Source organism: Apteryx rowi, unplaced genomic scaffold (assembly GCF_003343035.1).
Source record: "Apteryx rowi isolate R43461 unplaced genomic scaffold, aptRow1 scaffold_29, whole genome shotgun sequence".
NCBI lineage: Eukaryota > Metazoa > Chordata > Aves > Apterygiformes > Apterygidae > Apteryx > Apteryx rowi.
In genome coordinates, this window is record NW_020449307.1 from 535,552 (window position 1) to 549,440 (window position 13,889).

The 13,889-nt window shown below is 41.9% G+C and overlaps 1 protein-coding gene across 2 annotated transcripts in view; it reads left to right on the forward strand.

Annotated features, from left to right (window-relative positions):
* DPP6 (dipeptidyl peptidase like 6) overlaps positions 1-13,889 on the forward strand; it is a 437,043-nt gene that overhangs the window by 304,061 nt on the left and 119,093 nt on the right. For both annotated transcript variants that reach the window (XM_026069252.1, XM_026069253.1), the window contains exon 6: positions 3,591-3,643. In XM_026069252.1, the coding sequence (XP_025925037.1) occupies positions 3,591-3,643 (53 nt within the window). The remainder of the gene's footprint in view (positions 1-3,590; positions 3,644-13,889) is intronic.

Genomic DNA, 13,889 nt, shown 5'->3' on the forward strand with positions numbered 1-13,889 from the left:
AAGTAAGCAAGATCTGTGCCCTGACCTGGGATGAAAAGCCCGGTGGGAGTGTGTTTCTGGCACAGTAGTTTTAGTATAATGACTTTTACAGCACTCATTGATCGCAGCTGGCATGGGAGTTTTTGTGACCTGATTTTGATAATACCTAGAACGTAGGTACCTAGTATTTTGATAATACCTAGAAAGTTATAGCAGGCTTAAGCCTGTTTTAACGTGTGTTTGCAGTCTGACCTGGCACACAGGATCTACAGAACAAAATGGTTCCCAAAAGCTCTGCTACCTTTGAATATGCCTCTCTCCTGAGAGGAGCTGTGTGCTTCTGGGATTCAGACAAAACTCAAGGCTAAGATTATCAAATCAGTGCAACTGCTTTTACTGCACCCCTTGAATAGATAGGGGTAGAGAGAGGGGAATGCAGAGAGTCAATACCAGTATTTTGTTGATAAAGACATCAGAAACAGAGAAATTAAATTAAATTAAATTAAATGAGTACTAACTTTTAAGAATTCAGAGACCTCTTTGGATTTCAGAAGTATGCTAGTCTCTCTATCCTGCTTTTTTTTCCCTGGAGTTTTCTAGCTGGTAAATAAAATGAATATTCTAATTCAGCTTGAACCCATCAGAAATTTTTAGTGAGATATTAAACAGATGTATTAATTTCCTGAAATGTTTGTTAGAAAAATTTCATTTGGTTTGCATTTCTAAGAGGAATGCAACCATTTTAGTTTTCAGAAAGACACTAAGTGATGTTTCTCTTGTATTTCTGTCTGATTAGGGGGTTTACTAGCAGTGTGTTCTCCAAACATGTTTGAAATAGTAGGAATGAGAATGAATTTTGAGCTGCATGGGTTCTTATCCTTAAGAACTAAAAGAATAATTAACATCTGATCATGAAATCTTTGCAGTGTTTACATGAGCAAACCTACTGATTTTAAGGATTTATTTGAGAAAGTATTGCTCCTGTGAATGAACTCTGCCAACTACAAGCCTTTGAAGGATACATGCTACAGGCACAGTAAATGTGAAATATTTTAGAGTCCTAATACTTGATGTAAGGGGAAGAGGCTGGTTTCTCCTTTAAAGTGCATTTCCACAAGGTCTGGACAAAGACCATGTTCAGATAACAAAGGAGATCTCGCAGGAGGGGCAGGCTTGGCTGTTTGGGTCTCTCTGATCTTCAGATCACAACTATTGGGACTCTTCTTCTACTGCCATCCTTTGAAATGCCTTCAACTTTTGTTTTCCACACTCCTAAATGCTCTTTTTCCAAGAAAAATGTTTCACCTCAGTCTCTGTTAATTGCTCTTGCACATCTCTAAACTCTCTAGCAGGGCTGCAGGGACTCTATGCCAGAGGAGGGAACATCAGCAGATGTCCTTAAAACTTCCCCTGGATGTTGTTCTCTCCTCTAGCTTGCCATGTTGCTCTGTCTTCTCATGAAGCTCATACTGATTTTTTAGTCTGGCTCCTGCTTCTGCCCCTGTTAGCAGACTACACAGCATGGCTTGTTATCTTGAACGCCCAGTCCACATTTTATATATTTACACCATTTCTACATCCTACTACCAAGATGTTTTGAAGACAAAAGTTGCTCARTATTTTTTGGTATTGTGTTATTACATATAAATAAGAAAGCAATTAATACTAGTCTTACTTCTCACACATATAAAACTGTTTGGGACTTTGCAAAAATGCTTTTCAGACACACCATGCCAATATTTTACACATGGCCCTGTGTGGCGTTTTTGCTTTGTAGCCAAATTTACTCTTCCAATGCATTCTCTTTAACGAATTTTAGCAGCTTTAAAATTTCAGCAATGCTGGAATACAATCTTAAGGCCACAAGCTTCAGTCAGATCTCCGATATTAGCGTTATAACCTTAAAGAGCTCTTTGTAGCTTTGGTATAACTGGGTGTAGATGAGATAATAGTAATTTATATGGCATTGTCTGAAACAGGTAAATCTATAAAGAACTAAAATAAATGCTGTCTTGCAGTGAATTAATTTGGGCTTGTACACCTTCCCAGATATGCCTCTTCACCAGAGAATGGCCTAGCCAGGAGTGACTTTACGTATCTGAATGCCTAGAAAGAGAATGTGACTGGGTCGTAACTTGCTGATGTTGGTCTTTACAATGGAATGAATGAACTGCACATAGGAAGGGCAGAGTAGCATCAGTCTCTGCTTTTCAAAGACAGAAAACTGGTACATTTGCTTCCATACTCTGGTGGTAGCTTTTTTCAAGCGTTGTTGTGCGGTATTGTAAGGATCTAATGTTTGGATTTGAATTGTAGCAGAAAAGTTTGTTTTAATATCTACAGGATGATGTTCTTATGTTTCTCTGTCTCTCCACTGAGCCCAAACAAGATGTAAGCCTGTTAGACCCCTGCTATGAAGGCTTGCCCTTGAGAGCGACTTTATATAAAGTCGTATCTACTTAGCCTGTGATGAAAGCAATGTGCCTGGGATGGTCATCACTGAAGCTTACAGCATTTTCCAGCATATTTTGTGGTTTCTAGGAATTAAAACAAAAAACAAAAAAAACCACCCTTGTACAAAACCAGAGGTACCTAGAAAAAACATTTATGATAAACAAACTTGACTTATGAAGCTAGCATTACAGAAGTTCCTCCTCTGTTCCCTAGGACAGAATGCTTTATGAATGATACTAGAGACCAAGTGACTTAAAAATTTAAGTAGATGTGAAATGGAATGATTGTTAAAAGTTTTTTTCTATATAGATTGTAGCTTACAGTAAGGGGACAGAATTGGAAAAGTGGGTGGCTGAATCAGGCATACAAATTCATGTTTAAACTCTCACACTAGTGCCCTGATTCCAGCGCTGCTCAGCATTGCCCATCTTGTCAGCCACAGGTCCCTCTTAAGGAAGGTATTGTCACTAAAACAAAATCAGTCCACAAAGTCTTGAATCACTGGCCTCGCTTAGCAAATAAGTAGTAAACTCTCCCTTCTGAGATGACCTACCATGCAAGCTGCTGAGCTCCTCCCCAAGTCRCAAGGAGTGCAAATTGATATGAAGATGCAACTTAGCAACCTACCAGGTCAAACAAACTTCAGGTCAGCTTTGTGCCCTAAGTCAATGAGGTTTCATTTGCTGGCTGACCCAGGTGTTACAACCTGCTCTGAGATCAGCGAGTGTCATTCCTTGTTTTATTTATGCAGAGTAAAGCAGAGAAATATGCATTATATCCCTGTTGTGTCTGGTTATAATGATGGAGAATGTCTCCAGCTGACCAAGGTGTCCTCATTAATGATTGTTCTATATTTAGCTGTTGCAGAGAGCATGTGCCCCCRGTTTAATCAAAGACCTGGTAGTCATGGTAACGACACAGAGCATCTGGATGTATACGATTTGCCAAACACTGTAATAAAGCTCAAGATGAAAAGAACACACAATAGTGTTAGGTGAATTAATGTATTGTTCTTTTCTACTACAGATTATGAGGTGTTTCTAACAGCTCCCTAGCCATAAATGCTAGATTTTTGCAGAAAAAKAGTCCTACTAACACAGGTGACAATTACTAATCTCTTCTTTTTTTCTGTTTTGTTTCTTAATTTCATTTTGCAGGTGTATCAACATTCATATACGGCATATTATGTCCTCAGCAAAATACCTCATGGGTAAGCAATTATTCAATGTCTTCATTTTAAAGCTCAGTCATTAGGATTCTGCAAAATAATGTGTATCGTGACAAATGGCTTTCCTGTRACAGCCCTTTGCAATGGTCTGCCATTCAGCTGCAGCATCCACTGTGCTATGTGTTGTACAAAAGACGACATTGCCTGGAAACAGAAGTACTCAGCTTCCCTGGAGTGTCATACTACATGAATTTCATTTTCCAGTTTTCAAGTTTTTGGCTAAAATATATAGATGTGTTGGCAGCTGGCTGAAAGCCCCTCTTGAGTGTTCACCAGAGGCCTGTCAGAGAAGCTATACAGGGGTGTTTAGTCCCTTGAATTTGGTCAGAACTGAGGCATTGCCCTTCAGTTTTGAATCTCCCAGCAGATTCCCATGATACGGACACCCTGTCCAATATCCCATCTGAAAGCAGATAGACCAGTACTCTGTTCCCGTTGCCTCTTAGATGCATGCACTGACAGTAATATTGACGATGAGAGCCTTCCGGATAATAATTTATCTTTTCAGAGAATATGAGGTAAGTGTAGACAAACAAGAATGCCAAATAGGCTTTACATAGTGTTTCTAAAGCTCTGTCTAATGCATATAACATGAAAGATAACATATCATAAATAACAAACCTCTGTCACACAGTGGCTCTTCATTTAGGGCCCTCTATTTATTGAAAATCCTGAGGTAGGCTCAGTATTTAAGCAAGGCACTAATTAGCTTAAGGGGATTCTTCTTCAGCTTTGATTAGTTGCAATCTTTTAAATTCCCCTTTCTCAGTCTGTTTTTGTGGTGTTGCAGGTAACCTTCTGCAGCTCTAACCCCATCTCCCTGCAGCTAACCTCACCTATGTTGTCTGTCTAGTGTTTGGCCCATTGCTCCTATCTGCTTTTCCCTTTAAAAGACACATTTGTTTATATATATACTTTAATGACTGACCGGTTGGCCAGGAATGTGACTCCAACATATCAGCAAGACATATTTAAGCATTTAATACTACATAGTGTTTTCAGAGTGACATTTGCGTAGTATCAATGACAATGCACAAATTGCACAGATAATTCCTCCAATCATTATCAGCAGAATATACAGCTAAAAGCCAGAAGCTATTGCCAGGCTGTCTGTTCTGCAAATCACCTTGGTGATAACTGCGTAGAAATGGTTATAACAAAAGTTATAGATTGTCTCTAATTATATATATATAGTCAGCTCCACCATCTCTGTAGAACTTTATACATGACTTTGGTTCTAAAACATGTAATTTCAGTATTCACTGTGCTTGCTCACTGGGTTATCATTTTTATAAATTATGGATAAACAGGTAGTAGATGCTTTGGCTCTTTGCAAATCCTGCAAAGTTTATAAAAATATGCCTGACTTATACACAAGGTAATCATAGGATCGCAGGATAAMTCAGATTGGAAAAGATCTCTGGAAGTCCAACCTCCTGCTGAAAGCAGGGTCACCTATGAGGTCAGACCAGGTTACTCAGGGCTTTAACCAGCTGAATCTCAAAATCTCCAGTGATGGAGACTGCACAACCTCTCCGGGCAACTGGTTCCACTGTTYGTCTGTCCTCATGGGGAAGAAGTTGCTCCTTATATCCAGTCTGAAGCTCTCTTGTTTCGATTTACATCCGCTTTCTCTCATCCACCCACCATACAGAATCACACAGAGAATGGTTGAGGTTGGAAGGGACCTCTGGAGGTCATCTAGTCCAACCCCCCTGCTCAAGCAGGGTCACCTAGAGCAGGTTGCCCAGGACCCTGTGCAGACCATACACCATACTAAATGGGACTTAACTAACAATGAACATGTGCCACGGCATCCTCTTGAATGGAAACCTTTGTGGGAAAAGCTAAGGACGTGCGCTTCAGGTGCAGGACCCAACTTGAATGGAGGATTGACAGAAGGAGAGGAGAGAGCTCCCCACCTGGACTGGCCCCTAGCGCGTCATTCAGTTCCCAGGACATCGCCCAGCCTCCAGGTCTTCTACGCCCTGGGAGGATGCTCTGCTCACTACACTGTTAACATAAGGGGCAGATAACAGGCCACACTTCCTTCAAAAAAAGGGACAGATCTTGCTTCATTCTTTTGCTCTGGCTGTGAGCATCTATCCCATGGGGCAGGTTTAGCTCCCATGGGGATGGAAACATATCGGTGGCATTTAATACAGAAATGATATTTTAGGGCAAAAATCCCCTAAGTTAGGCATTGCAACACCTAACTTTTAGAGGCCTATGCCCTCTTTCCAGGCCAACTTCTTTGATGCAATAACCATGGGTTTAACAATGAAGAGAGAAGTACAGAATGATTATCAACATACAAACCCATTTCTGAGATTTTTTTCCCCATACAAATGCTACTTACATTCAGATATTCCTCAAGGATATGCCTGAGCACACTTAACCCCCCAAAATTAAAGAAAACATTGCTGAAATAACCTTCTTTAGCATCCACCTAACAAACAGGAAACATTATTTCCTACAAAAATTCTATACTAGACACATATATATTTTAAAATCTGTGAGCCCTGGAGCTCATGAAGCCTGCTTTCCTACAGCCTGTATCTTGCGATTGACTCACCTCAAAAAATCATGAGCTCTGCGTCAAGGTATTCCCRTGCATAACTGGAATAGTTATAAAATTTCTCAGCATCATCCATGCCAACGCACTGATGTCTCAGTGTGACAGACTCTAGACGTCGATGTCTCTCCTTCCCCTGCCTCAATCTCGTCTTGGGTTTGTTTGTGGGGTTTGGAGGGTTTTTTTTGGTGAGGAGTGTCTGTTTGTGTTTTTTTTGTTTTGTTTTGTTTCAGGGAACTTACTGGATTTAATTAACTTTTGAAAACTCCATCTTTCTGGCCAGTGTAGCTGAAATTAGCTTATTAGTTGAATCACTAAACCTGGCTAAAAGCAAAAGCCTTYGACTGACAGCTCAGTTCTATCCCAGACAAAACAGAAATGGGAGGATAGACGTTTCGTGCACAGTGTATATAAGAAATGCTAAAACTTAACAGTCCAGGGATCCAGGCGGTTTGCTACTACTGCATAACCTTTCTTTGTCCCTGACTACCAGCTTCTTGTCCCCTCCAGCCTAAATTATGTTGTGCACTCAGCTGCGTTTCAGCTTGCTCTCCTTGTTTGGTTCAGGCTGCAGCCGCAGCGGTGGCTGTGTCGGATGGGAAGTATCGGGTRTAATCTGAAGATCTGGAAAGGGAGGTAGCGCCCGGAGGCACGCAGGTGTGCCGGGCGGTGGTGTTCCCATAGCGGGACGCAGGGATGGATCAGGCAGACGAGGACGCTGGAGGAGGAGAGCTGGACCGATTGCTGTGGGTCGTGTTACAAAAGGTGTTTGCAAAGAGGTCTAGGCTATGAGTGCGTGCACAGACATGGCAAACCGTACTGCGTGGTCACAGTTGCATTGATCTTTCAAGCAATAATATTGTATGTTTTGGTGGTAGCTCACTGACATTTCCCTGGAACATGGGACTTTATCCTTCCTTTGGAGTTCTGCACATACTTTAGGGTAGTGCGTAACAACAGAGGGCAGATGTAGCAGGCAATGGGGAATGCATCAGCTGGCCTGGAAGCAGAGCCTGTTGGAAGAAGGCAGGAAAATCTCTTCACCTCATATTTCATATTTCGGATGGGAGGGGGATTGAATGTTGCTCTGATTGATGTGCATGAGTGAAAATCATTGCGGTCAGGAGCTGACACAGCACAAGGTGCCGGTCAGTTTGACACCCGCGGTCCTCAAGTGACACAGAAATTTGCAACCTGCAGATAGCAGGTCCTTTCCTTCCACTTGCTGATAACACAGGAGACAAAAGCCTTTGGTCCCCAGCAACACCACCTTTGCCATTTCTGCAAACACTCTTTTTATGCATTAGGCTTCTGCAAACAGGCAGAAGCCAGGGAACTTTATACCCTGGCAGTGTGCACTGGTGGTGCCTCAGCATACGTCTAAATCGGCAGCCRAAGCTGTGAGCGCCGGGGAGCAAACCTCCTTACCCCCATAATATCAGACCTTCTCGCTAGACATTCGTTCCAGGAAACAGGCTGTGGCAGTGCGAGTTTCCCTGTGTTTTCTCTGCTGTCTTCCTTGTCCTCAGCTCTGACCCAGCTCATCAGGAGGGCCAGACAGTTCAGGCTTCATACCCACTCACGGCCTTGCCACCTCCTGCTGAAGCTAACTAATAAGGAAGCCAATTAATCTGATCTGTGGCATCACTTTAAATAATGCAACATTCATCTGTCAGCATAAATTGCTTTTTAAAGGGAAATTTCTGATTACTTTTTGCTGGGTTCTGCAGACTCTCCAGATTCAGGCTATGTCTGAAGTCAGAAGAGCCTCGTACCAGCATTTTCCGGACTTCATTCGGAGCTTTCCATAAGTTTGGGGAGGCAGTTTGAGCGCATGTTTAGCACATACATTGACCAATAGTATTTTTAACGCTGCAGTCCTGCAGCCTGTAGTTCCTACAGACGTGAGTTTCTGGGGAAGTAAACTCCTTGCGTGAGGAGGAGGAGACCAGTTTTGCTCTCTCCGGGCTGATTAACATCTGCTAATGAGACAGACGCAGGGGATCTTATTTAAAAATGAAAATAAGGCCGAGGTAAAAGAGACTGAATATCCCTTCAGGGGCTCTAWGCAGAATTAATTTCCCTTTTTTTGTTATTTCAGCCTTCTCACAGCTTTTCTTGAAGATTCAGGGTAGCAATCCCTACAGATTTTCCCTTCTGTTTTTGGTGGCCGTGGTTCTGGAGCCGCTTCGGGGTTTTCACAGGGGAGCACACTAAGATCTGCAGTTCTGGTTCCCCTGGGCTGAGGACTTGGGGGCGCAGGGCCGAGGGTTATGTTCGGTTCAGCAGCTTTCCTGCATGTCACCCATTTTCTTCCTGCTGCTCACCCAAAAATCTGCTGCTGACACTGGGTGCCATCTAGTGGAATAAGTTTATGCGCGTGGATTAGCTATTCCCTGGTTCAAAGCAACTCTGTATCGTCCCATTTTGCTTTTCTCTGCATGGCTKCTTTTAAGATAACTGCTGATAATATTATAAATATTTTTGCAAAGATCTTCTTGTAACTCCACAGTTTTACTTGCCATATTGTAATTGCCAGCTAGTTATAATTTATTTGTAATGCAGTAGCATCAGCAAGCCAAGATGAGGACTAGGGCTCTCTTGTGTGAGGTCCTGGCCAAAASTGGAACAAAAATACTGTGTATGATTATTTCCTAATGCTCGTTTGTTTTGCTCCAGGGAATATAAATTCAGCCAATACAACGTAGGCACCAGGCAGTGTCCTCATTATGAACCCTAGCAACCTAAAATTGTTTTACTCTTTTGTGGGTTTCAGTAACATTGCTCCTAAGTCCAATATGGATGATCTTAGTCATTCAGATTCTCCACTGAAATAGGAAAAAGGCTTAGTTCATTTGAAGTTTTTATGGTCAGTCCCATGTTCCCCAATGAATATTATTTTCAGCCTTGCCTCTCGGCCTTGGAAAATAATTTCCAATTTTTTGACATTTAATTTTAAAAATACTTTAAAAAATCTACTCAGTATTTTTCAGCTGCAACATGTATTCATGATGGCACTGCTCCCCAGGTTGTACTACCCGCTGTCCACACTGTATTGGCCTAGGCTGGCAGGGCCCATAGGCTGCTTGTGCTGATACCAGTCCCTGCTGATGGACCACTGGCCCGATCTACTACTGCAGTCCCTGAGCAAAAACTAACTTTAGGTTGGTATCTTATGAAGTACCTCTATCCTTAATGTTTTGCAGTAGCCAAAAGAAAAGCATTTTTTACAGTTCTGTGTTGTGGTGGCATTACCCAAAATAAAAAACAGCATAAAACATGCAGTTCCTTAAACCTCCTGTTGTTCATCCATTTCTGGATGAGCTGTTCCCTCTGAGCAGAGCTAAGTGGAGAGGTTCACTACTGACCCCCCAAGTAAGTCCTCACCGCAGTGYAAGCACATCCAGTTGGGGCATATCGGCATGAGCCCCCAAATATGCTTATAGGCATCAGAGGGAAATTTAGTCCTTATTCCTCTCCTGAATAATTTTGTATATGGGGAGGAGGAAATTGTACACAATAGCTTCTATGCAGGATTTGCATTTCTTCCCAAATTTATATGGCATAATCAGAGGAACTTGGCAGGTCAATCAAAGGAGCAATCAGAGGGTTGAGTTCTGCTCTTCCTACCTATGCTGCAGAGCACTATAAAATATTCCACGCATCCCCCATGCTGAACTCCCGTTAACATCAAGTGAAGTCCCATGCGTGTAGCAAGGGCAAAATACACGTTGGAGATCCACAGCAAGAGGAAGAATTTCTTGGTTCACTGTGAGTAAATTTTCAAAGTGATGTCTGTAGATTGCTCTGCAGAGCTCTCACTAATGTTCCTATCTCCTTCTCTTATATGAGCTATTCATAAGAAAGAGGTTACAGTCAATTAAAAAAAGCTTTATCAGACATTATGTATACAAAGCTAGCTGTTAAAAAAGCACAGAATCCCTCTCCGCAGCCTTATGTACTGTATAAAGTGTTAAAAGACAACAAAGTTTTCCTTGCACATGCTCTCCTTTCCACATTTACAGTAAAAGGTAGACACATTTTGTATTTAATATTGCAGTTTAAAAAAAATGTAGGAAACTAGCTCTACTGCAGATACCTTCCTGTTTGACCAAGCCTGTTCTGTTTTGTTTTGTTCCGGCTCATTTTACTTGCTCCTCCTCTGTAGCAGTCAAACATCCTTACAAATCAAGGAATTGTCTGTGCCTCAGTTTTCTCATCTGCAAAACAAGGAGAAAAATATTGCTTACCACGCAGAAGTGATAAGTGATAATTGCCGTGGAGAGTGCTGCAAGTCAGTCTTTAACGTTAATAAACTAGTAACAGAGCCCACATTTTATTTTAGGAGGAAAAAGTACCATTTTAAATAAAATGTGTTTTCAGCTAATTAAATCTTACTTATAAGACCTGAATGTTTTCCCCCAACAACGATATATAGAGGCTGAAATAAGTCCTTATAAAAAGGTATGTAAAAGCAAATGGTAAAATGAAATTTGTTAAACAAGTRAAAAACAAATGCATCCTGCAGTTCGTGAAAAATCTGGTATTGTGACTCTGGTCTTATCTCCCTYCCCTCTTTCCTAGTAATCATTCCAACAATTTTCTTGTCTTTTTGAGGTAGTTAATATTGTGAATTCAGGCACCTCTGCTGCACAACCTCATGCATCTTATGCCAGACTATAAATAACATCCTTGTGATCTGATATGCTTATTCTGTTGTATTTTCAGAATAGAAGACTGGYCCTTGGAATAGGTAAACTTGATAGCTTGATTGTGGAGCCTGATCTTAAATCCTCTGAAGTGGGTAGGGATCTTGCAGGTGATTTCACTGGACTTTGGATCAAGCCCTGATGGAGTTGTTGGGCACTGGTTAGATCCTGTGCATGTTTATTGCTTGCAGATGCATTTTGCACCTCTTTAATAAGAAAGCACCAGCATTTTATTAAACAAGGTGCTTGTTTGGGTATCACTTGCTTTCAAGTGACGGCACGTTGAAAAAAACTCAGCTTTGGAAGGCAGCTTCATGCAGGACCTTGTCTATGCCGGGAGGAGTAAGGAAGGAATAGGAAAATCCACTTCCAGGAGGAAATCCATTTCAGCAATTCAACACCATAGCGTTTCCCCAGAGGATTCTCCATTCATTCGCCTGTATTGGTCACTGCAGCAGAACGTTTTTTTGTTTATGTGAAATGCTCCATTCCTGTGTGGGCAAAGCAATTCTTACCACACGCTTCTCATTTCCAGAGTCAGTTGTGATGTGGGTGGACACCTTAGAAACCATGTATAACGATAATAATAAAGAATTGTCCCCTGATGGGTGGATTTGATATTAAGAATTAGAATAATGACTGCTGAGTGTGGGGGAAAAAAAAAACCCTTGGTAATTAATAGTTAGATGCAGATGTTAGCAGTTTAGCAGAGCCCAGCAATCAACTTTCTGATTTCACAAAAGAAAAGGTCTATAGCTTATGGCTCATCAGTAAACTGAAGTGTATTTTTAAAAAAGGAAGGAACAAAAAAAAGATTTGAGGCAAATCCCTCCATAGTATTTGTTGGAGGCAGTATCCCCTGCAAACGGAGGCTGGATCCCTGTTAAATTCTGTTCTTGAATAAAATGTGCACTGTTACTGAATGCACACACCAGGCCTCGCTGGTGAGAAAAGCAGCCCAGATTTGGGAATGTTCTTGTGTCCTACAGTGCTAATGAACCTTTTCCATTTTCCTCCAGGCTTTATTCAGCCTCCAAATCACAGAAAACGCCACAGAGTACACAAACATGCCAACACTGACCATCACCAAAACGCAGCGTGTTGGTCGGAATTTTCTTCTTTATTCACACTCAGTGAGTTATATAGATTTTTGACAGAAAAGGGAACTAAGGGTAGATGAAAGAGGATGTATAAAACTGTAGTGCTATCATATAGCACAGTATAGGCAACTAACCACAGATTTTGAAGCCCATACAATCACTCTGCTTCCATGTATCACCCTTCCAGAAACAAAAGAAAATGATGAAAGTTGTTCTGTAGGTGGTACTTTTCAAAGTGTTTTTTTTTTTTTTCCTTTCCTTTCTATCCTAATGTTCAACATTCCGGAGGATTTGTCACTAAAATAGGAATGAACAACATGCGTTTCCCCAGGGCGTCATTTTTGCTCTGCCTGCTCTCGGGCTGTTGAGACACCCTGCAGTCTCGATTAACATTTGTTGCTACACTGGGATGCTAAAGTTGTTCAGCCTGCTTAGTCTCTCGGGCRTTATTGTTTCATTACACAGCGCAAGAAACGGGCGCTGCATATTGCAAAACACAACCRCGGCTTTGGTGGGCCCCGAAAAGAAGTCGGATTTAAGGCTCCTCTAAACCTGAAGGACTGTGGGTATCTCCTTGATGTCGTGGGATTTATTTGGGACTGGGGTCACACAGTCTCTGAGGACCATCTGGTGACCCGTGCCAAAGCACTCGGGTGGCTCACCACCTGGTCCTGCACTCCTTTTCTTCCTTGCTGCATGGTTCTGTGAGCTCTGCACTTTTAGGGACTGAAGCTGCTAAGCAAATTTAATGAGCTCATTATCTATTTTTATCCCAAAATGGGTATTCTGCTTCATTTGGGAGCTCAGAACATATGTGCAAGGGAGTGGGGAGATTCAGGAAATGCAAGAAAAGACCTTTGGGTGGAGAAAGAATGCTACAACTGGGGGACTGCTTACACTTTCTGTTCATCTGCGAAAACCTCCAGGTCCCAGGCTGTGCTCAGGAATGGCAATGCCGGTGCTGGGTCCGTGCTCAGCACTGGCCGAGGCTGGGATGCACATGGGCACCGTGCCCACGCAGCCGGTTTGGCTGCAGTGCCGGCAAGGTCAAGGTCCTGGCGACCATGTCCAAAGGGAACACAGCAAAACCAAGGACAGCAGCAGATGCTGGAGCCTGGGGCAGGACTTCAAATGTTCAAAGAGGCTGTGGCTTTTTTTAAAAGCTCTTTTTTATGTTTGTTTATCAGTCACAGCTAAATTAGAGAGCTTAAATTAGAGAGGCAGCTAGGGTTTACAAGGCAGTTAGGGCTTTCCTTGCTAAAGTAACCCTTAAGGGAGTCTCTTTATGGAAAAAATGACATAACCTCAGGCTGATTACCCAGACTGTGTTCATACCAGCCCTGATTTCTCTTCACCTCTTGCCATTAACCTTCTGTTTGTGGAATGACTCACTACAAATTTGGAGAAGATGAAACAGAAATAGGAAAGGTTGCTTTCCTGTGTCCCRCATGTGAGAACAAGCTACAGGAAAGAAAGGACCTTCCATATACAGAGTTGTGAAGACAAAATTTACACCCCATTTCAAATGTGAGCCTTTCTTCTTACATATGTCCTTGAGCTTTACGCATTTCTGGCAGAATTGAAGAGCTATAGCAGCATTTTGCTCCTCTAAATAAGTAGAGCATTTTACAACCCATTTTTAAACTGTATCTAAAATCAGATTAATTGCAGTATAGCTATTAGTTGGCAAGATATGGCARTAATGGCACTTCTAAATTATGCCTTGTTCCTTTTATCTGATGAAAGCATGGTGTATGCGGGGACAGGGTAATTAAAGAGAGGTGTGTTTCAATATTCTTGAGAATGTACACACAACTCTGCAAGATCTCCTTACGCTGTTGACA